The sequence below is a fragment of the Anser brachyrhynchus genome (assembly GCF_964034855.1).
Source record: "Anser brachyrhynchus genome assembly, chromosome: Z".
Taxonomy (NCBI): domain Eukaryota; kingdom Metazoa; phylum Chordata; class Aves; order Anseriformes; family Anatidae; genus Anser; species Anser brachyrhynchus.
The window spans coordinates 5,340,097-5,363,602 of NC_137697.1; the positions used below are offsets into that span (position 1 = coordinate 5,340,097).

The following is a 23,506-nucleotide window of genomic DNA, read 5'->3' on the forward strand; positions in this document are numbered from 1 at the left end:
AGGCTCAGCTGGCAGCGGCTGGTTTTGGGATCGCCAAAGTTCATCACCTCTACCCAGGGCCGTGCTCAGAAGGGACCCTCACTTCCAAAGTGGCATTTACCAGTGCTGGGGGACGTTTCCTATCAGGGTGTGCTGGCTGAGGTCCCGGAGGACATGCATTTCCAGGCTGCTCCTTGCTGCCCCGTCACCTCCGAGCTCGCCACGCTGCCCAGGCACGCGTTTTGGTGCGCGACCACCCAGTCCCCCCTCCTCGCCCCCTTGGGAACGGCTTCCCTGATGTCAAACAGCTAATACCCCCTAACAAACATGCTAATTTAAGAGCTGTTAAAGCCAGGGGCCAGCGTGAGGTCACAGTCCACACAAACAGATGGTGTTTTGTCCTTGGTAATTAAATTTTCCTGTAGTTTTGGGTGAGGGACTTTTGAGCCTTTTATTTCGGCGCAGCTGCCTCGGGCCAGCCCTGCTTCATCCTCCTCATCCTCTGCTTGCTCGCAGCAAACGCTGCTGGTGCGGCTGCAGCAGGACCCCGGGGTGAGGGTCTGGGGGGCTCGGAGGTACCTGTGGGGGTGCAGTGTCAGGACTCCCCCTAAAGACGTGTTGGAAGCCAGGTGAGCTGCGTCAGCCCCCGGCCTTTTTGGTGTCACCAGCTGGGGGGAGCTCCAGCATGTGCCCCCCTGCAGCTGCATGCAGCGATGCTGGGGGGCAGTGGGGGGGGCTCTGCGGGGCCAGATCCTGCTGGAAACCCTGCTGACATTGCAAGCAAGGCAGCTGCTGGAGCATGGCGAGGTGGGGACACTTGGGGGTTTGAAGAAAAGGGGTTGGTTCCTTCCCTGTGGTCTCCCAGGAGGGTGTTAGTGGAGAGGGGGGGCAGGCATGTTACTCCAGTCCCCGTGCTGTCCCTGGGTTTGGCTCTGTGGCACATCCCTCTGTCTGTCAAAGGTGCTGCTGGCATCGCCGACCCGATGTAGGTATGGATAATTCCCCCCCCGTGCTGCCACTCTTCTCACCCTCAGGGCACCTCCGAGCAGCCCTGTGCCTCACTTTCCCCCTGCTCACTGCTTTGCTTGCCTGCTCCAAAAACTGGGGGCTGTTGTGGCATCTGGGGACAGCCCCCAGGAGACATGTGAGGCCAACGGGATGAAGAAACTGCAGCAGGTGCCAGACAAATGTCCCCAGGTCGCATCTGCCTGGGGTGGCCTCTGTCCCCACTATGGCCTGTGGGCTGTGAGCCCCTCGCTGTGGACGATGCCGGGGGTCACCTGTCAGCAGGCCCCCAGCACCTCCCTGTGCCCTCCCCAAAATGGGGAGGGAGGTTGTTTGCACAGTATGGGTGGGCTGGGGTGTGGAGGAGACGGGGGGCTCGTGGTGCTGTTTGCTGTCCCCCGTGTGCCATCGTGCAGGGGACGGGTGCATGCAGCAGCCGCTCTGCCCCGTGCCACGGCCAGCTGATGGAGGAGATCTGGAAGGCAAACTTTGTCCATCCTCCTGCTGTCTTCTCTCCAAGGCTGCGGCTGTGCTGGGATTTTGGCCAGCAGCACCACCACATCCCCATCACAAATCCAATTCACGCCCGCCAGCGCAGCGGGAGCACAGAAATGAGCGAGGAGCCTTTCCCAGGGGTACCAGGGCCACGTATCCTGCAGCTCCCGAGCCCTGCTGTGCACCAGGCATGGGACAGCCTGATCCACCTGCACTAAGAAAGCAAACACAGGCGCAACTGGGACTCTTTGAAGCTCTGTGTTTCCACGCAGGACCATGCCAGAGCAAGGATGCGAGGACTTTTTGATGCAAAATGTTAGCGCTTCATTCCTCCTTCCTTAATTTTGCTTTTCCCTTTCCCCTCTGTTTCGCTTAGGACAGCGTGACTATGGTACAGGCTGGACTTTAACGCTGTGATGCCTTTCTCTGCCCCAGAGCTTTTTAAGGTGTGTTCGGGAGTTCATAAATCAGCCTGGCCACAGACTGTCCTCAGGGCAAAAAGCAGGGCTTTGAGCAAAATGATGGGCGAAATTGAAGAGCGATGCTGCCCTACAAGCAAAAATAAGAAGTGGTGCAAGTGTTTGCCTGGAATTCACAAACTGAACAGAGAGTACAACAGCAGGGCCTTTCTGAAAAATTTGGAGCTTTTTGCTTGATGGGGCATTTTTTTTTTTTTTCCCATAATGAATTTTCTGTTTCTGTGACCGAAGACTGGAAGTCATAGCACTAAATCTCAGTGCAACACCAAGAGCTCATTCTTGCTGCAGTCACAGCCTGGAGAAGTGACATGTGCAGAACCTGCCCCAAAATTCATTGATCTTGGGTGATTTCTCCAGCTTCTAAGCAGAGGAACTGGGAAATACTAGAACTGCCAGCATAGCCCGTCACTGATGTGAGGTTGTAATGGGTTTACATGGCAAGGTTTTGGTAGCAGGGGGGGCATAGGGGTAGCTTCTGCGAGAAGCATCTACAGAAATAAAACAAAACCCTAGAACCCACTCTAACAGAGGCTCCAGAAAAACATCTGTGGCATTTCTTTAATGGAAGCAGACATCTGATTGATTCCTGCGATGTCTCCCTGCGGGGAGCCAGGAAACGCTCAGCATGGAAGAAAGTTAGGTAAAAAGGGGGAGAACGCGGAACAGCGACAAAAACTTCATTTGCTGTTGTTTCCTCCATCTCAGAGGCTGCCTGAGCCTATTGGGAATGAAGGACTGGGGCTCGTGTATGGCTGCTGACCTGAGCTTCCTTGCACTTGGGCCGGTGAAGAAGGGGCTTGGGGGCAGTGTTTCTCTGCAACCCATTCCTGTGAGGATTCAGCCTCCTCCCTCCCTCCCTCCCTCCCGTGCTTTCTCCCAGTTACGAGGATGTGCATCGCTTATTAGTATGATGAGCTTTGTGTTGCCTTTTATCACCGCTGGAACAGATGGCTGGGCTTGGACCGCTGCCCTCTGCTTGCAGATAGGCTGCTCTGCGCGGTGGCGGCGGCGAGGACAGGTACAAGCTGCAGGAAACATCCCCCTGAGCAGGAAGAGGGGACAGACGGTGGCAGGCAGCTGCCCGTGCACAAGGCTGGGACGATGGCTGCGGATCCAGGGGCTGTTCGTAGGCAGGGTTGCTGGAGGTGATCCCAGGGACGTGTTTGTGTGATGCTCGGGGAGCGAGGACGAGCCTGGCAGGGGGCCACGCTGCAAGCACGATCCCCCGCAGGACTGGGTGTGGGCTGCAGTGTCCTGACGCCTTAGGGCTCGCTTTGTCATTTGGCAGGGGCTGTTTTAAGGGGAGAGACACCCACCTTGTTCCTGGAGGTGAAATCCCCCTCCAGATGCAGGGCAATGACTGAGATTGGTCTCCCTGGAGGTCTCGGGTCCCTGCCCGTCACATGCCTGTGATCCACACAAGCCAGAAATTACCTGTCCTTGAAACCAGCTCACCAAGAGCAAGTTCCCCAGTGAATCTCAGGAGTTTCATGAGAAACTGAATGCTCACAGCTCCCTGTGGAACTGGCGGGCTCTGCAGGAAACCTCTTGGAAAGCTGCTCTGGCTTCAGCCTCCAGGAGAGCCTCCTCCTTCATCTTCATGGACGTGGTGGGAAGCTCTGGTAGCTGCCTTTCTCTTTGAGCCATCATAGCAAGGCTCCAGGCTTGAGAATGCACTGGTGGAAGCCTGGGGCTATATCGATGTGCATCAAACCAAAGCAGCTGGGATGCTTTTTGAAGGATTTCCCTTCACTTTCTGCCCGTCTCTTTCCTTCTGGAAAGGGAAGGGGTATAGGGAGGAAAGCCACTGTCTTCAAGAGCAGGGAGCGAATTAATTTCAGCTGGCCCCAGCAGTCCCTGTGCCACCTTTGTTCTGGGGGGCACCACCAGTCACCCTGTTGGTATCCGGGGCTTGAGTTAGATTTAAGAAGCCCTTTAAAGCGGCAGGGCTGACCCTGCAGGTAAGGCTTTGTGAAGCACACATTAAGGAGATGACAATGCCTGTCTTTTCTCTCCTCTTAAGCTACAAAGTGAGGTTCGGTGCTGATGGGGCACTGCGAGGCCAGGTTTTAGGGCTGTTAACAAAGCCTCTCGTGTAAGTTGTTGAGTAACAAGTCCTCTATTTTCCCTTGCCTTGCTGCCACGAGAGATGCAACCCCCGTGGGGACCAGGGCTGGGGACGTCTCATCTCCCTGTCCCACGCAGCTCACACAGGAGCTGGCGGCACCCCAGGTCCCCACCAGCTACGGCTGGTGTCTGCAGGATGGGCTGTGGTGGTTTTACCAGACCCAGTACATGGGCTGCAGCGACGGCCGGCGCCTGCAGCACCGGCGCTGCGGAGAGCCCGTGGAAGGCTCTTGGCAAGGCTGCAGCGGAGCCGCAGGGGGAGGAAATGAGTTAATGGAGCTTTTTTTCTCTCCTGGATCACCACTTCAGAGCCGGGCCCTGTAACAGCAAAGCCGGGGGGAATTTCCCTACAGAAGGCTTTGTCGTGCAAATGTGAGGTTTTGAAACTAGGGTGTTTTTTTTTTTTTTTTTTTTTTTTTTTGCACATCTCTGGCAGATGCGCTCAGGCTGGCTGAGTGGTTTTCAGCTGGGTGTACCAGCAAGTGTCCCCATAGTTTTGGGGATCATTTTAAGAAGGAGCTGGAAAGGATCTGTCCCTCTGCCCGTGGAGAAGAGGACCCTGGGGCTGTGCACCCTCCTTTCTGCCTCTTTACACAATCCCTTCGCTCTTGCTGCCAGCCCTAGGACTGCTCCCACCCCATCACACCACCCCAGTTAATGGCACATCGCTGCGCCCTCAACCCTGCTTGCTGGGGTGGCCTCTGGACTTCACATGGCCGCTTCTTGCTTACACAGAGCCTGGTCCAACCCAGGGGAAGCACTGCTAGAAATGCGTTTGGTGTAGACTGAGAGCTGCCGGAGGGGGACCGTGCTCATGCCCACGTTGAATCAGCTTCTAAGAATGACCATCAGAGCTCCACTTTCCCCTCTCCTGCCAAGAAATGATTCACTACAGGGGCAAAAGCAAATATTGTCCAAACTGTTTTTCTGCAGAAGATTGAGTTCCCCACCGCTGGGCTTGCTGTGTAATAAATGCGGTTCCCCACCGTCACCTTTCATATGTTTCCTGCCAGAACAGGGACGCAGCCTGGGGACCCACCTGTTTGAGCATGGCTGGGGCTCTGCTGCTCATTGTCCCGTGCACCCGCTTGCCAGGGTGCTGGCTTCTGTTAGAGAAACCATTAAATGAGCACACGCAGTAAATGGAAATTTGCATTAGAAGCATCTGCAGAAATTGTGGAGGTTTTGTTATGTGCTCGGAAAAAAAAAAATGGCTTTGGGCAAAACAGGCAAACAAAGCAAATACTGCATGGGAAATTGCGATTCAAGTGAGAAAAAGTTGGTTTTCTGTCTAGATTTTTCACACTGAAATAGCTCCGGTTCCTGCCTGGCTGCAGGGCTTGTCTCTGAGAATAAATGAAGTTTTGCAGGGGGGAAGGCAGCCGAGCGGTGAGATCTCTGTGCCGGCACTGAGGGTTTGGGGGCTTCCAAATGACTTTGGCCATATCCCTGCTCTCTCTTTCCCCCCAGTAGCCAACCTGCATCACCCTCAGGTATCACCTCCCTGTGGTACCTGTCTCTGCACGGGTCTGGCCTCAGGTGAGGCTGCCAGGCACGAAGGCAGAGACAGCAGCAATTATTTTAATGACTGATAAGAGGAGGAGCAGCCAGGGAGGGAAGGTGGCTTTGGTCCCCAGGAGGACCTGTAGGTACGAGATGGGGTGCGTAATGCTTGGGATCAAGTTGGCACTGAGGCTTAAGGCTACAACGAGCAGACCTCATGCTTCAGAGAGCAGGGTGATTGCTTTGGGGGGGCATGGGGGGTCCCGTCCTGCAGGTGGCAGCCCCTGGGGACATCTTCAGCGGGATGGGGACGCTGGGGTGGCAGCAGTGTCACACAGGGGAGCTGCGGCACGGTGGACGCAGGGGACACGTGGAGGATGCAGAGCGGGGAGCGTGCACGGCAAAGGAGGAGCAGGAGAGAAGCAGAGGGAATGATAACGATGTTGTAATTAGCACTTAGTGCGCCTCGCTCGGAGCTTTCCAAGGAAGGTCACCTTCATTATCTCTGCTTTACAGGCGGGGAAACTGAGGCATGGGCAGAGCGATTTGCTCAAGGTGACCAGGGAGGGCTGGGGCTGGTGCATCCGTGCTGTGGTGACGCAGCCCTCACGCTGCAAACCCAGAGCCACAAATCCAGCAGTGAGGCCACCGCAATGTCCCTGTCCCTTCTCTGGGCTCCCCATTTTCGTCACCCTAATCCTTCCCAGAATCCCTACCCCGAGAGGCATTTGGGGCCAGGCTGGCCCAGCTGCACCCCAAAACCTGCTGGTGCTACCCCTGCCAGCCTCACTCGCCTTCCCCTCCTGCCCTGCAAAGGCTCATGTCCTGCTGCGAACCCGGGACCATCTGGCCTCCATGCAAGGGCTGTGTTAGGTAACGGGATATATTTTGCCATTTTTTTTTGCTGGCCGATACAGCTCCCCCTTTATTTAGGTCTAAATGGATGCCATCTGGCTAACGAGCCCGTACTCATGTTCCAGATTAAAAGGCAATCCTCCACGCGTTACCGATACGGCGCTGTAGATTAGAGAGGTTTAAACGGTTTTGAAGGTGTAATTTGCTTTTCACACGGTGCTATTCACCTCCTGGCGGGCGGGCTGGCAGCTGGGCCCTTCCCCATCGCTGTCCCCAGCAGCTCCCTCCTGCCTCAGGTCCCCTCCATCGGCCCCAGCTGCAAGAGGAGGTGCTGCGTGACAAGCGAGGGTCACTCTGTCTCTTGCACGCCCAGAAATGCTGCTGCAGTTGTATCGGGCCGGGATCTGCACCTTGCACACCCTAAGCACTGACTGCTGCTTGGAAGAGCCTGGGTATGGCCCCATCTCCCGGGATCCTGACCCCGCTGGCTCACCTTCAGGGTGAGCAGGGTCTTGAGCGGGTCACAGCTGCCTCCCTGGATGGAGGCAGCTCCTGGGGTGATGCTGCAGCTGCCAAAGAGATCGCAGCACCAGGGTTTGACATCTTGAGGGAGAAGCTGGGTAGGAGAGGAGGAAACTGCAGCAGTTGTGCAAGGCGAATCGTAGCCTGCAGGCACCTGGGTCTGCTGGCAGCTCTGCTGGAAAGTGCCACAGGCCATTGAACGACGAAGCGTGTGCCGGCAAAATGCCTCCTTTTGCAATAAGTCCCCCTGTTGCTGAGCTGAAATCTTGCTGCGTGGCATCTCCTTGCGGTCCCCTTGCTCCTGCCCAGCACGGTGCGGCTCCGGGAGCGCTGCCTGCGAGCTCCCCCGGGGCAAACCCTGACTGCTCCTGCCTGTGCTTGCTTCCACAGATGGCTAACCCCGTCCCGTCAGCCTGCTGCGTGGTGCTCGCCGCAGTGGTGGTGGTGTACGCTCAGAGGCACAGCCAGCAGGGTGAGTCTTGTGCCAGCTCTCCCGCCAGGGGGGGTCCCAAAAAACGCGGGTGCTGCTCCTCTAGCCTCTCTCCTAGCGCGAGTTGGGAATGCTGTCTGCGTTTGCTCAATATTTTTGGATGTCATCATTTTCTCCTCTGTTTGATGTGTGCGTCCCCTCCTGCAGGGTTTGGGCATCCTTCAGCCCACCAGTGCCCACTGGTACCCCTCAGTGTGCCTCATCCCGCCCAGACCCCTGCATGTCCCAGGGCACCTCTGCAGCTTTCCCCATCCCTTTACTCCCCATTTTCTGCACCATCAAGGGAAAGGAGTGTGGGAAGAAATGGCAACCTGGCAGCCCCGATGCCTGTCGCCCGACCCTGTGACCGTCACTGGTGTCCTATCCAGCTCTCACCTACTTGGGGGGGACTTTGTCCTCACTGCTCAGTGGCACCCACCCTCTGTGCCCATCTCTAGCTCGTGCCTCTCCAGCTGAACAGAGGATGTGGGGCTTTAGAGAGACTGAATTTCAGAGTTGCTGGTGGCGTTGGGAGCTGGAGGACCCCATGCAATCTTGGGTCCAGATTGGAGCAGGACAGTTTTGGGGCAGCCAGTTGGGTCCTGCCATGGGGTGTCACCCATGGCAGCCCTGCTAAAGTGGGACAGAATGCCCCCCCCCCAAAAAATATCCCTGTCTTTCCTGTCAGTAAACCTGGCTGCAGTTGCTTTTGTTGGATGAGAGAGGGGAATTTTGCTGATTAGCTCTGATGAAGATGTCTGTAAGTCCATGGGCTTGGTGGGACTGATGAACGCAGCCGGAGCACCCTGCTGAGCTTCTCTAAATCCAGCTGGGTGCCTTTATGCTGCTGGGTGCTGCCAGCCCTGCTTGCCTGGACATGAAGCAGCTGGACGTTGGTGCCACGTCCCTGTTGCATGGGGACAGCCGTGCTGTGGATACAGAGGGAGCTTGCTGCGTGGCACTGGGGGAGTGTTCCCAGCTCCTTCCCAGGGTGTCTGCCCAAAGTGTCTGGGTGCTGAGCTGTGTTCAATGCTGCTTGGTCCCGCTGTGCTAGCAGGACCCTTGAAGGAGCCCGTGTCGAGGCTGGTGGCGCATCCCTTGAATGCACTGTGTTATTTCCCTCTGTGCTGCAGGGATGACGGCCCAAACCTGGGGAGATGTACACCAGGTGCAGGTATTTCAGGAATCTGCATAGTGGAAATGTGTTGTCTAGGCAGAAGCAAACGGCTGCTCCCTGCCAGTGCTGGCCATGAGTTTTGCCACTGGCTACAGCGTGCCGGTGCAGAGAGCATGGTCCTGGGTCCTTATGGCAGCAATTCCAGGCAAGCTGATACGATTCCCACCTTCTGCTCCATGATCAGGCAGAATTCAGGGATTTGGCAGCACATCCTCCCCGTCCCCACACCCCTCCTCCTTCCCTTGCCCGGCTGCATCCGGCAGGGAGGTGTCTGGGGCACCAGCTCGAAACCGGAGCTGCTGAGACCCGATTGCATCAACAGGCACCTGGAGGGAGTGCGTGGAGGGAGGCAGGGCTCTCTCCATCTGCAGGAGCCGGAGAGGCTGCTCTGCACTGGGGGACATGAAAAGGAGACGGGGTCCACAGAGAGAGGGTGAAATATTGGGTATAAGAGCTGGAGGAAGGCTAGCAGGGCAGCTGCAGGGCTGCGCTCAATCTGGCTGTTCCCCAGAGGCACTGTGTTGGAGACCTTATGGGTTTCCTTGTTTCCCCTGCCTAGAGCTCACCCTATGCACTGCTGCAGCCTCCCCTCGTCCCCTGGACTCATCCCCTGCCAACCGGGCACTTGGGCAGGGGAAGCGGCGTAGGAGGTTGGATTAATCCCACTGATGGCAGGGACTGGCTGGAGTGGGGGGAAGACACTGGCGTAGAGTCCATTTATCATGCTCTTGAGGCACGCTCGACTTTAATAGCTCATGAAGCACTTTAAGAGATGCATTAGCACTGAATACTTGAGCGAGGAGGATGTGACAAGCTGTTAAGTGAGCAGGAGCACGGCGCAGTGAGGCCAGCCACCCGCTCCTGGCTCTCACGTGCACCCTGGTGATTACTGGAGCGTCCTGCAAAGTGCCACATGAATTAATAAAAGCAGCATTGGGTGCGGTACTGGTGAGGTTGTTCATGTGTTAACCCCTCTGCTGCTCATCTTCGGTCCTTCTCCTTGGAGCTGGAGGAGTGAAGGGCACGTTTCAGGATGCAGGAGCCAGGAATGCTCCCCAAACCCCAAAGTTTTCAGGTGGAGGAGGTCAGAGCTGAGAGGATCTGCATGAGCTGCTGTTCCTCCATCCCTCCCTGAGCAGAGCCCAAGGACAATCTTGTGCCGGAGGATGGCTTGATCCTGGTGATGCCCCACACCGTGCTTGCTTTAGGCAGCATCATGCCCTAATCCAATTGCTGCTAAAGCAATCTGTCCACACCGCTGATCCGTCACACTGGGTGGCTCTGGCAGGCTGTCACAGTGCTCAGCTCACTGACCCAGGCCAGCACGGGTGGCTTTGTACAGCCATTGGGATGCTCTTGAATTTAGTAGAGGAAAAAGGGATGCATGGGGTAGACTTGAAAGGGGACAGAAAAAGAGATCAGGCTTTCAGAGGCTAGCTGTTGGAACAGGTTGGCGTGGTGGCACGGTGTGGCCATGTGTCTGATTTACTTCTGCCCAGAGGACAGGGACAGGGAAAGCACAGCAGAGCAAAAAAGCGGTGCTGCCTGCTGCAAGACGTGTGACAGCAGGGCTGGCAGGGTGCCCTGCAGGGCAGACATCTCCATAGCAGGGCCTGGGCACCCTGAAAGGAAAGAGAAAAGCCCCGGGGCATTGCCAAAACTCTGCATAGGAAGGGTTTACACGTCGGAGATGTGGCAGGCCATAAGGTGTACATGCAGGGGTGATTCCAGCTCTTCCTAGCTGTTGCTGTGGCTGCCCGTGGCTGGGCTCTGCTGTTCCCATCACGCCGGGTGCTGCAGCAGCCCGGGCAGGAGGCAGCTCCCCTTCCCGGGCTCCTGCCACAAGCCAAGCCCCTTCCCCATCTGTCAGCTGCGCTGGAGTTATATCCACGTCTGTCCCAGGCTGAGATTTCTCTGCTTTTAAAAGAGGAGTAATTCTGCTTTATTGATCCTCACCTTGCTGAATTAACTCATGTTTAAACAATAATTATGTTTTCACCCGGGAGAGGAGAGAAAGAGATAAACGTCTCTGGAAATGAATGCGTTTCAGATGCCACATGCCGGGGTTAATTTATCGATGAGCGGAGACGCCGCTATCTCCTCTCTTTCTCACCAGCAACAAGCAATTAGCCCCCATCATTCCTCAACTAAGGAGAAGAAAGAGAGATTTTGTTTCATTACTTTCCCTCCTCTCTCGCTCCCTTCAGCCCCGGCGCTAATCTTTTGCAATCGGTTCTGCTGCAAAGCCTCTCAGGAGCTCCCGTTCGCACGCGCCTCGTTAGAGATGCTGCCCACATTTCAGCTAAGACAAAGTCTGGGCCGGTAAACAGCCTTCGAAACGCACAGCAAAGCCATGCAAATCGGCTTCTCCACGAGAAAACCATCTGTGGGTACCTTCTTTTCGCCCTGTGCCGCATTGTCCAAGCTTTTATGACAGCTGATGGGGATGCGACCAGCTCTCCTCCTATATCAGTCAGCCCATGCAAGTCCCCCAGGCATCAATCTGGCAGGGTTAAACTAGTAGCTTTGCTTCTGGGGGAGTTTCCTGGGTTTTGCCTGCATTTTCTGTGTAGGAGGTGGTTTCTAGTTTTGTGCAGGGACGCGTGGTTTGTTTGTAGACATGCGAGAGGTCTGTGGCAGTCATTCAAATGCTGTGCAGTTAAGGTGCTGGGATTCAGGTGGGTCCCCAGCACAGACACGGTACCACTACAGACCCTCTGGCACCTTGGGTGTGTTTGGGGAGAAAGGAGGGTATATTTTTCTATAGCAGTTTTGCAAAATCGCCTCGCTCTTTGAAATGTCTGTATTTCAGTATAGATGGGATGGGAGAGAAGAAAGCGTGGGATGATTTTTCCTTGCCTTTTTTCCCCCTGTTTCACAGCTGGAGTTATTTCTATTTTTGCACATGGCTGAATTTTCAAAGATGGGTTGTGATCCTCTTCCCTCTTCCATCCCTTGCTGCTTTTCTCACGTCCGGTTTTACCATCTATTGCTAGTGCCCGCTCAGTAGGTTAGGCTATCTTAGGATCCTTCCGTACCCCCTAGGAGAAAAATCAGAGCTTTGCTCCCACTGATCACTTCACAAACAGGGTTTGCAAAGCCTGGGGCATCCGACCACTTTCTCTGCTTGATTTTGTCCCATTATTCCCCATTATAAAAATTTGAAGTAGAAGTATAGTTACAGTGTGTAATTCCTGGGGATGTCCTGCACCAGTGCCTGGAGCCTGGCGGGTTGTTTGGGAGAGGCATCCTTCATGCTTTCCTTGTTTTTGGACTCTGCTCTGCAAAGGGACAGACGGTGCTGTGCTTTTCCCCTTTGCTTTTCCCTGGAGGAGCTGGTGTTTGTTTCAGCCCAGAACAGGCTTCATGGGTGCTGGAGCCATGCTCAGAGCTGGTCCCAGTGACTAACAGCCCTGAGGCATCTGCTCTGCATTGTTCATCTTATATATAACTATTTTTTAGAACTCTTTTATCAAAGCAAGTGGCTGCATCAGTGAGGTGCATCACTACGCTAGGTCCAAGAAGCTCAGTACAAGAGAGTGATGCCCTGCACCATCCCAGCCTGCAGTTCCCAGAGGTTAGGGATTGTCCTGGAGCTTTTCTCACCTCTTTGCTCTTCCAAAGACCCCATATACAAGGCTGGGAGGGAGTAGTGTGTGTGTCCATGCCAGAGGCCAGACTAGAGCATCTACCTGCCTTGATGAGAGCTGCAGAACTGGCTCCAACAGTGAGTGTGTCCCATGGGACCTAAGCTGCACTCCCTCTCCCCTGAATTTGGGAAGCCTCAGCATCCAGCCTTTGAACCTCCTCATGCTTTTCTCTGCTAGATTTCAGAGTACTGAAATTTACCCCCAGACAAGTACTTAAAGACACCAGCCAGGTCATGTTTTATCTTCCAGTGGTTGGGCTTACACTGAGCATCCTCTTACATGAAACCAATTCTCGTTTTTTCCCCATTGCCCAAATCAGTCTTCCCTGAACTGTTTTGTGTTCGTAGCCATCCTTTGTCTCCTCTTCTCTTCTCTTCTCTTCTCTTCTCTTCTCTTCTCTTCTCTTCTCTTCTCTTCTCTTCTCTTCTCTTCTCTTCTCTTCTCTTCTCTTCTCTTCTCTTCTCTTCTCTTCTCTTCTCTTCTCTTCTCTTCTTCTCTCTTCTCTTCTCTTCTCTTCTCTTCTCTTCTCTTCTCTTCTCTTCTCTTCTCTTCTCTTCTCTTCTCTCTTCTCTTCTCTTCTCTTCTCTTCTCTTCTCTTCTCTTCTCTTCTTTCTCTTCTCTTCCTCTTCTCTTCTCTTCTCTTCTCTTCTCTTCTCTTCTCTTCTCTTCTCTTCTCTTTCTCTTCTCTTCTCTTCTCTTCTCTTCTCTTCTCTTCTCTTCTCTTCTCTTCTCTTCTCTTCTCTTCTCTTCTCTTCTCTTCTCTTCTCTTCTCTTCTCTTCCCACACTATTGGCCTGCCATTCAGTCATGCATTAAGTGACATGACTAACATCTGTCATGTGTTGTTTGCTTTTCTGTGTTTTTCCCCAGGGTGAGATGTGTGTGCAACGGAGTGTTTTGGAATTTCTGTAATTGCCTGTACACAGCCGCTCGCTGTTCACGCTGGGGAAGGCAAGGTCGGGAGGACAGCACGTGTGTGCCGAGCAGGAGGCTGCTGATGGTGCGTGCTTCCCACCGAGAGAGCTCTGCCTCCTCGTTACATAGCGCTTTTCCTACCTCGTGGCATCTCCATGCGTCTCGGGCCAAGTTTTGCTCTGCCACTTCATCTCTAGATGGCACCTGCAAGGCCATTCTGGAGTTGTCCTCTTGGAGACACAGACCTAATTGTGACAGGGGCTGCAGGAGATGGACTTCTCCTTTCCGTGACATATATCAGCCTTTGTTTTTTTGGCAAACTTTGCCAGCACCAGTTTTATGCTGCCTGCAAGGTAATTGATAAGGCGAGTGATTAGCAACGGGCCAAGAGCAGATCCCTGCAGGGCCACGCTGGGAACACCCTCCTGCAATGATGATACCACATTAAGGATTAATTCCCCATTAGCAATTACATGTTTTTAATCCTTCCTGTTACAATTCTGGATGCTCTCATTATCCAGCTGGCTGAAGCACCAGCCTTGATCCAAACTGTGGCCCTGCTCAGCGCACGAGCTGGTTGCAGAACATTTCTGGTTGTGAAGCACAGTTTGGTGCAGCCTCTACCTGCCCCTGCATCCCCCACTCTCTGCAAGCTATCCTGAAGCCAAAAGGCTGCTCACATTGGCTTCATGGAGAGCTCAGAAAGCCAGAATAGAGGCACAGTGCTGGATCAATAAAAGGACACGTCTTGGCGTTGGAAGGATGTTATCAGGGTTTGCTCGGTGTAAAGGCACGGGTCTTAGCTCAGCCTGTCCTCAGGCTAAACGAGTGTCGGTTCGTGGTGGTATTTTTGTGGTATTCGGATTTTCTGTACCTGGTAGACCTTGGTCCCAGGGCGTACTATGAGGAGGTGCTTCTGCCTTGGAACTGCTTCCTCCCCGCTGCAAGGGTAAAAGTGCAAACAGCAGGGCGATGGGGGAGAGCATTGCCAGAGGTAGGGGACCCTGGTGGGTGACAGCCTGGCTCAGTGAGGACGCGCTACCCCTCATACAAAGGTTCCGACACCAACTATGTATGTGCAGCCATCAGGATTGGAGCACTACCGCAAGGCAGAGCCTTCTTAAATCACTCTGCAGGCTGCCATTCAAAGGCAGGCATCTGCTCTGTATGGCTTAGTCTCGTTGCTGTTCCTCCCCCGGGGCTAAGCTGGCCCAGGCTCAGGGCTGGCATCATCCTGGTGGGGTTGCTGCGTCTGCTGGGGGCTGTTCGGCTAGCCCACCACGTGCTGGATGGAGGTACGAGCTAGCTGCAACTCATGTCAGGTGGTCCTGGTGTCCCTGGTATGCCTTTACAAGGAAACCCCTTCCTCTGCATCCCTAGGTATCCATTACTGTGACAGTTTTCCCATTGCACCCCGTCTTTCCTGCTAAGCCCACAGCTGCGGGGAAGCAGCAGGGACATCTCACCCCCAGCTGAGCTGACACCCCAGCTGCAACCCATTAAACACTGCTGCATGCCATTAGGGTGTTAAGGAGCCCATAAAGGTCTGGGGCCCCACTGCCACTGCCCTGATCTTTCCCCGCTATCTTTTAGCCCTGCTGTGAATAAGAGGCTGTCTGATAAGAGGAAGCCCAGCCGCAAACTCCCTCCCTTCTTCTCCAGCTGCACCCCCATTTCCTTCCTCTCCTTCTCTCTGTCCCAGAGCACCTGGCTACTTTTGCAGCACAAAATGCATCTCCTGAAAGGTTCTCTGTCTGAAAAGGGAAAGAAAACAGCAAAAATAGCCCCAGCTCCTGGAACATCCTTCTATTACTGGACATCTCTCTGAGCTCCAGTAGACTTCCTGCCCAGACGCGGAGTGAATTATGGCCAAGCTCTCGGAGGCTGACCTTGTGGTCAGCCAGGGCACGGGCTTGCTAATAAATGTGGTCAGCCCCTACCGCAGACAGCCTATTTTTAGTGCCTGTGTTTCCTTGCCCGCTGCCTCGCAGCCCTGCCTGGTGGCCCTGCAGATCCCAAGCTGGCTGCCCCGGGAGCATGGCCCATGTTGTAGGGTAGCCCTGCTGGGAACAAGAGCCTCTGGAAAATCCAGGGGGTTGGTTTCTATGTGATGGCTGCTAATTTTGCACTGCGGGAGCTTGTGTGCACAGAGAGGTTGTGTGCGCTGTGGGAGGTTGTGTGCACAGAGGTTTCTGCTGGGATGTGCTGTGGGAGCATGGCTCTGCTCTGTGTCTGTTGGACCAGGAGCAGTGGGCTCGCTGCTCCTGTCCAGGGGATGCGCTTGGAAATAGCTATAGGTCTGTGCAAGATGGATGTCCTGTTGTGCAAAGTGCTGTTCGATTCATAAGGAGGCATGCTCTTAAAGCAGAGAAAGGGGAGAGAGGAAAAGGACAGGAGGAAAATAGAGGGCACTTAAAAGAGAGGGAGCACATCTTGGAGCCTCAAGGCATTGAAGATCTGCTCTTGGGAGTGACTGTGATTATCAAAGTTGTGAGACGTGCAAAAGAAGTGAACCAAGAGGCTACCTGTGTTTGCTATACAAGTCTGTCTGGAGGCACTTGCACTGAGTGTATCCCTTTCTGGAGATGGAAGGAGATTTTGGAAATGGAACTGATGGAGATGAGGTTCTGGAGCAAAGCAAGCATCTGTCCGTGGGCCTATGTGACAGCTGGGAAAGAAATATTAAAAAATATGCTTTGCTAACAAAAATATGAACCCCTCTGTCAGCTGGTGTATTGAAGTGGATCACAAAGCTGTAGATTTTTTTTTTTTTAAGTGTGGATTTGTCAGGTTTTGGACAAGTAAATCTGCAGTCCCTCAGAACTGGTGAAGATAGTTGACATCTGTGATGAGAAGAAAATGCTGAGAGGATTGCAGTCTGCCAGGGCTCATTAGTTCTGCCAGTGGCAAGGAAAACCGTCTCTCAGTAACCTCTTAGACTTCATTAAACATATCAACAAGCGCTGGAAGGGGAGGGCTGGGGTTTGCAGTCCAGCCAGGTCCCCAGAGGAGCTCTGGCGCGTTGAGGCCAGGCCAAAGCCCCGGGGGTTCCTGCTGGTGTGGGAGTTCACCCCCAGCTGCCAGGGCCCTTTGGAAAGCATGACAAGCCATATGGGACACTGAGGGATTGCCCACAAGGTGACTTGTGGTGGGCTGGGGGCTGTTCTTTGCTCCTTCCATGAGCCCTGGCTGCTGAGGAAGGGCTGCGGCCTGTCTTGGCGAGGGAGGAAGCAATCCTTGTCCATGGGTTACGCCTGTTGTTTTTTAGGCCTGTTACATTTCAAAGGCTGCCAGGAATGGAAGATCTCATAAAGCTGTGACAGTTGGAGTGGAAACCAAGCGCTTCAGGGGCTTGGCTTGACTTAGCCTCCAAAAGCTTGGAAAGGTCTCGCCTTGGAAGTCACACGCGGCCGTCCCAGGGAGCCAGCACCTCAAGTTGCCAAAGCGGCCCGGTCCTGTCAGCTGAGGGACACAAATCCGACTGGACTTGGGCTGGAGGTGCCACTTGGTTTGTCTGCTTTGAAGGGCTTCCAGTGCCTGAAGTTGTGGTTTGTGCCCTGGGACTGCAAAGCCCACCTTGTGTTGGGCTGGAGGAGCAAAGTGCTCCTGAAGGAGCCCAGGGCTGTAGCAGAGGGGGCTGCATTGGTGACAAAGCAAAGCCCAAAAACACAGGAGCACAGCCCCAGCAAGACACTGAGACCAAGCATCTTCATCTCTGCTTTCTGAGGAGAAGATTTTGCTAGGGTAGGAGCAGAGCAAAGGAAGCATGAAGCGTGCTCAGGAGAGCAGATGTTGGGACATGAAGTGTACCACTAGCAGAAGAATCAACTTGCAAGATGTGCAGTCTGTCCCGTGGATGAAAAGAACATCTTTCAGGATAAGCAGTGTTGGGCAGCACTAAATGGAGTGGATCCATGCAGAGAAGCCAATATAATTGTGGCATATTAAAAGGAAAAGGAGGAGAAGAGGAAGGATTGAGCTGGGTCTGTGGCAGGCTTGTTACAGAGGGGAAAAGCAATGCGTGTCACCTTGTAATGAGTGCTGCAGCTAGGCCAATCAGGTGGAGAAGTGAAGTGAAACTGCAAAGCAATCGACAGTGATGGAGGCAGGAGGGGTTACAGCGGTATTAGTCCGGCGTATGGACCATTGATCTCTTGGCATAGGATTTGCTGAAAGATTATTGTTTAGGCTCAGCTGCCACTGGGTGCTAATTGAAGCTAAGGTAGTCTGGAGGCTGATTGCACCTCCTTCCTTTGCTCAGGGGCATGCGCTGGGGAGGCTGGTGTTGGGGAGGGGGCTTTGTGCATGTGGCTTGCAGTGGGGGGATGAAACCGCCTTCATCTCCATTCAGCTGATAAGGGGAAGGGGCTAAAACTTCTCCTAGCACATCTGCATACTTTGATGTGTAGGGTCAGTACCTGACCACAACCCTAGGCAGGATGCATCCACCGTGGTGCAAAACTCCCCGTGGATGGGGCAGAGGCACGTGCTGCCCTTTGTCCCAGGTTCAGCACACTGTGGCATGTCCTTCCTAGCTTTTTTAGTTTGCAAAGCCTGAAGCATTTCCCCCGGTGCAGATTTCTGTTAGAAGAGCCCAGCTGGATGGCTTAAACCTGCTTAATTATCAATTCTGGAGTGTTACAAAGCAGTCAGGGGTCTGCAGAGCCCAAGCTGAAAAACATTGACCTGCAAAGCTGGAAGCATGGAGGACTTCTGCCAGCAAAGCGCTGTGTGCTTTGTAGGCTGGGCTGCATGAGCTAAAGCAGAGCTGTATATTGTAGCACATCATCCTTGGCCCCCGCTGAATTTGTGAAGGTATAATGAGGTCTGCATGTGTGTGCATGTGTTTCTGATGTCCGGGTGCTGGGCAAGGAGTGTGCACTGCTGGGTAACACAGCTTTGCTGGCGGAGAGCTGGTTGGGAAAGGATGCTTTGCTACGCTGAAGTGTGATTCTGCTCTGCAGAGAGGCAGGAACATGACGCTGCAGGCAGCAGTGGCCAGTGCAAGCCTGCATCGTGCACAGGGGTCTGCTGTGGGGGCCGTTCTGGTACCCCCCATGCCCAAGTGATTCAGTCCAAGTGAATGTCTCCAACCAGACGGGTGAGCTGTACTCTCCATCCGTGTTCGTGCACGAGCCTGCTCCCAGGGGCACAGTAAGCTGAGCCCGGAGCACTCCCGAGGGGAGCCTCCAGCCGGAGCCATGAACTCCAGACTCCTTAGGATGAGTCACGGAGAGCCTCTGGCTCCAGCCAAGCCACAAACCCCAGCGGGTCGGACTCTGCCGTGCCGGTGCCTGGACTGCACTGCGGTTGTTCCAGCTGAGAGCACGCTGCACAAGGGAGAAACTGAGGCACGCAGCATTGAGGGCATTGAATCCAGACGTTAATCTAACCCTCTCGCTGTGATTTCCCGTGGGAAGCCTCCATGCCTGGCAATCAGCGGGAGCCTGGAGGCCTGCCACAACCTGTGCCAGCTGCTGGGACAATGGGGGAGGCTTGGGGCACAGCAGGAAAACCCAATGGTGTTGCTCAGGAGTGGAGAGGTGCCGCTGAGCTTGGCAGGATGGCTGCTGTTTGGAGGGGGTGGAGGTGCACGGTGAGGCACGATGCGCCTGGCAGGCGATCACACGCAAGCTCCTGTGCTCAGCAGACTAGAAAATTAGTTTTACCATCGTGGTGGAAAGCACAGGGGGATCGGCCTGTGTACCTGTCTCCATTTTCCTTTGGTGAGGGTCCCTGCTGCATGGTGTGGTGGAAGAGCTCAGGAACTTGGGTCCCCACTGGTGCCTCCCAGATCTTAGAGCATCACACGAGCCCCTTGGCGGGGGGAGGAAGGCCCAGAAGCAGCCACTGGCTTGCTTGCTGTAGTAACCCACCATTCCATTCCCACTGGTGCTGCCTCTGGAAGTCCATTCACCTTCCTAGGATTTTCCTATGGCACAGCTATCTCCAGGGCTTTGCCCCTGTGGAGCCTCCCCAACTTTTCCCAGTAACACCCATCCCTCTCCATTACAGAGTACAGCCCTTTGTTTGGTCAGGGAAAGGATGTGCTACCCCTTGCTGGCAGAGATGCTTGGACCCATCGTGAGCATCCTCCACTTGGTCTTAGATGGGGAAAATTGCTCTGCCAGCTCTTGCGGAGAGCATCTAGGGACATCTGCAGGCTGACTTAGTGCCCTTCCCATCGTGTCAATGCTGCTTTGCAGAGGTGTAGCTGGGGCACGTCAGGCCTGCCCTGCGTAGGCTGCTCCTCCGTCTCTCAGCCCTAAGAGCAGAGGGACATGTCTGTCTGTCCCTCCTGGCTTGCAAAGCAAATTTCTGTTGTTTTCCACCCAAATCTCTTGCTTTGCCAGAGAGTGAGCCGTGAATATTCAAGGAACAGCACTGAACTCAGTGTGACCATGGTTGGCAGGTTCTGGCCCTTAATTAATTAGCATTGATTGGACTTCACTTCCAACAGCGGAGGAGGGAGCTGCGGCTCAGGGAAGCAGCAAAGTGTTGCAATACAATCACCGCGGCCATTTTCGTGCTGCCAGTCGGTGCTTTTCAGAAGTTGCATTGCTGCTGCGATGGCAGCAAGGGAGACAGAAAGGGAGCTCCTGGGAGAACAGAGATACCATGGGACTTTGACAGCTGGTGCTTCAAAATGAACATTTGTTTATACATAGACGCAGGGTTGGGTTGTTATCTTTTTTTTTTTTTTTGTATTTTTTCTGGTTTATGGCATTGGCTTAGCTTGATTTAGACTTCGTGAAGGTGCTGCTCATGTCCCATGTGTGGCAGCAGGGCCAGCGTTAAATCCATCAGCCCACCAGGAGATTCACTTGTCACAGCAGGGGTCCTCCTCTGCTGCCAGTTCCCCCAGTCTGAGCACAGCAGTGACCCCCAGGCAGCCAGGAAGTGCTATGTAGGATGTGCCTTGTCCCCCAAGAAATTTGGGGGATGTTGGGCATTGGATCAATCACTTGATAAGGGAGGTGTTCCCAATCTCATCAAGACAGCCAGAGGTCAGCCCCTCTCCCTCTTGGTGAACCTGCCCTCCCTGAGAAGTTGTCCATCTCACTGCATGGTCTGGGCACGTCTTGTCCACTGAGCCGTGCGAGTCCGTGCACTTCTGTAGCCGTTTTGTGTCTCTTTCTCTGTGTTTTTGCAATTACATTCTTGGCAGCCCCAGAGAGACAGCTGTGGGTGTCTTTCTATTGATCCATGAGTAGGACTTTGCGATGTAAACCCAGGAGGAGAATTTCAGGATTTAAGTGGCGGATTTAATCCCGTTACAGTGTTTACCCTGCCCTAAATCATAGCTTCAGAGTGAAGACCCCATAGTGAGAAACACCAAGAGCAGAAGCACACATGGCAGCACTTTTAATGTGTTGTGTGGTGCTTCATGTTGTAGACCCAGCAGTAAGCTCCTGCCCTGAGCTTTGAGGAATGGTCTGGATGAAGTTCCTCTGTCCCTTGGAAAATATATTTAGGCAGGTGGAGCTGGGCAGCCCATCAGCTGTGAGTGGTGAGAGCTGGATCCTGGCTGGGTTGCAGCAATGAGGGCTGGTAGAATTGCATGGGTCGGGTGGAAACAGAGGGGCTCGGTGGGAGTGCGTGCAGACCTGTTCCCAGGTAGATATTGGGTCCTTGCAAACATCACCTCCCTTTAATTCGTGCTGTGACCAGGACCTGCAGCTCCCAAGCATTTCTATGCACAACCCATCGCTGGGGTTCCCAGTGGGTTTATGTGCTGGGGACCTCTGGGTGCCAGTAAGCTTTGTGCTGCCCGGCACACATGCACAGCTGGCAGTGCAGCGGTGGCCAAGTCAAACAATGTGAGTGTAGCAGCAGGGATCAGTGGATGCAGGCTGTTTGTTAGGTGATTTAATTGTGTTTTCCTTCCTCTGGTGAGTTTGGACCATTTTTCTTAACTTGCTTAGCCCAGAGGAGTTTTTTTTATATAATCAGTATTTATGGGAGGCTTTTTGCTTTGCTATTTCAGAGGGAATCACCGGTGTACGCCATAGTAGTGGATTGTAGGGCTGAGTGCAGGACGTGTTGGCGTCCCGGGGGTCCAAGATGGGTAAAGCAACACCAGCCCAAACGTGAGCTGTGCTTCGGATGTTCCCGTGGTGTTGACGTGCCAGGTGCCATCAGATCACAGGGGAGGAGGAAATTCAGAGCGTGGCTCTACTTGCACGCACTTGGGCCAGTCATTTCATCTCCGTTCGGGACTCGGGTTCCCGTCTGTAAGACGCTGCTCTCATTTGTCTCCTCTCCTTGAGCTGTCAGCTCATTAAGGCACCAGCCGCCTCTCACTGCCTGCCTGTCCCAGGGGGTCTGCAGGCAGCACAGCAGCCTGAGCGGTGAGGAGGAGCCCCCCGCACCCTGCCGGCGCATCTCCCTCGGGAGGTCTGCCTGCTGCCGGGGAAGGACCTCGGGGGAGCCTTTTTTCCGTTGGAAAATGAAGTGCCGTCAACGTCCAAAGTTTCACTAAATTGTATTTCTCTGGCAGGGGAAAAAGAGGAACGGGAAGAGGGGAAGGGCTGCGGTATGTCTTTTTGGTGTTTTTCTGAAATGGTGTTTGACTCTTCACTTTGAATTGACAACTCTGCATCCTCCAAAAAACTGGGTTGTAAAGCCTTTTGTACAACACAGCAGGGGCAGTTTAAGAGACACGAAACCCTTTGGTTTCCTTCAGAAAGAATCAAGCCCTTTTTTTTTTTTTTTTTTTTTTTTAGGGAAAAGAAAAGAAAACTTTGGAGATTTTTTTTTCCAGAGTTGAGGCTTTTGCTCCAACAGGTCCCGAGCTGCATCTCTGCCTTATCCTGAGCCTTCCTGCATCATTCCTGAAACCTGGAACTGAGGGATGCTGTGAGGACTGAGCCTGGTGGAGCCTTTGAGCATCCCTCCGGCCCCACCGCCCTGTGTGGGCTGCAGCCAGCCCATGCTCTCCCACCACCGGGAGACATAGCCTATTTTTGCTTTGCTTTAGAAAATAAACGTGCATAGAGCCTGATGCTGCTGCGAACGGCCGGCGAGGGGTGTGACCAGCGGAGTTGAAAAGATTGTTTCCTATTCATGGCCTCCAGCATGAGGTAGGGAAAAAGCCATTTTCTGCCTGTGCGTGCATAGATTTGCATTGATCGGAGGCAGAGTTTCTGCCTCCCCGTGCCCTTTGGATCTGCTTTTGGACTTTCTCAGATCCTCCCTTCTCATGGAAGCGGCTGCTGCAAGCCTGTGCCCCATGGACACACGCAGGCTCCTGCCCTGGGCTCTCCTGCGACTGCCACTCATTGCTTCCTCCTCCCTCCTCTTCCTTCCTCCTGACAGGCAGCCTCCCACAGCCGACTCATTTCAGAGATGTTTCTTCACTGCTCGAGCCAAGATTTTTCTCTCCCCCATCACGCTTAGCTTCCCCCTCCCACTTCCGAACTATTTTTTTATTTTCAGCAATAAATAATTTCAGCGTGCTGAAGAAGCAGGAGAGCAAAGTCAGCGTTAGGCTACAACGAAATGCTCCATTTGTTCTGGGAGTCTTTCTCCCCCTAGAAAGCTTTCCCTAGTGTTTAATTTTAAGGCATGTCATTATTATTATTTGTTCTCCTACTTTCCAGAAGAGATTCCCATATTTTTTCAGCTTGTCTGGAGATTTCCACATGCACACAAACTTTTCCTTTGGCTTTTCTTCCCTGCTTGCTTTCTTTTTGCCGGGGTTAAAAGCCCCAAGTCAGCAAGGTACTTAAACACATGCTGAAAGTTAAGAGCTCGCCTAAGTGCTTTGCTGACTTGGAGCCAAAGATATTTTCTCGAGCCCTTTAAATGCTTCAGAACCTGAATTCAAAACATTTTGCAGAAATTCCAGAATTCAAGGATCTTGTGCTAATAATAGTTGCAATTCAGTAGCGCCTTCAGATAACTGCAGCTCTCTTCCTCCTAGACATCGTGAGCTTCTGTATACTTTTACTTGCAAAAAAATGTTTCTCTAAAATCTTCTACCACTTCAAACCCAAGGAGCTCTCCAGAGAGCCGGGCACGTTCATTTGTTTCACTCAATGAACGCTCTGGCATTTTAGCTTTTGTTTTGCAACAAGACACTTGGAGACTCCAAGCGTTGAAATATAGGGGGGAAAAAAAAGGGCAATTAGTTCAAATCATGTTGAATGAACGTCTGCTCCTGAACTAATATTTGCTCATCATCCCAAACACAGAAGGAAAAAACAAACAAACAATCAAAACACCCCACCACCACCAAGAAAAAAAGCCCAGCAACCACCAAGCTGAGGGCTGTGCGAAGCAGCAGCAGTGGTAATTGAAGGTTAGGAGAAGCTCTCAAAGGCAAGCTG

General features: G+C 53.5%; 1 protein-coding gene across 5 annotated transcripts in view; it reads left to right on the forward strand.

Annotated features, from left to right (window-relative positions):
• The window catches only part of CNTFR (ciliary neurotrophic factor receptor), a gene marked incomplete at its 3' end in the record, with an annotated part of 178,639 nt that overhangs the window by 94,264 nt on the left and 60,869 nt on the right, over positions 1–23,506 (forward strand). For 4 of the 5 annotated variants that reach the window (XM_080573834.1, XM_080573833.1, XM_080573832.1 and 1 more), the window contains one exon: positions 7,356–7,437. The exons of the other annotated variant lie outside the window; for it this stretch is intronic. In XM_080573834.1, coding sequence (XP_080429960.1) covers positions 7,356–7,437 — 82 coding nt within the window. The remainder of the gene's footprint in view (positions 1–7,355; positions 7,438–23,506) is intronic. 5 annotated transcript variants of the gene reach the window in all.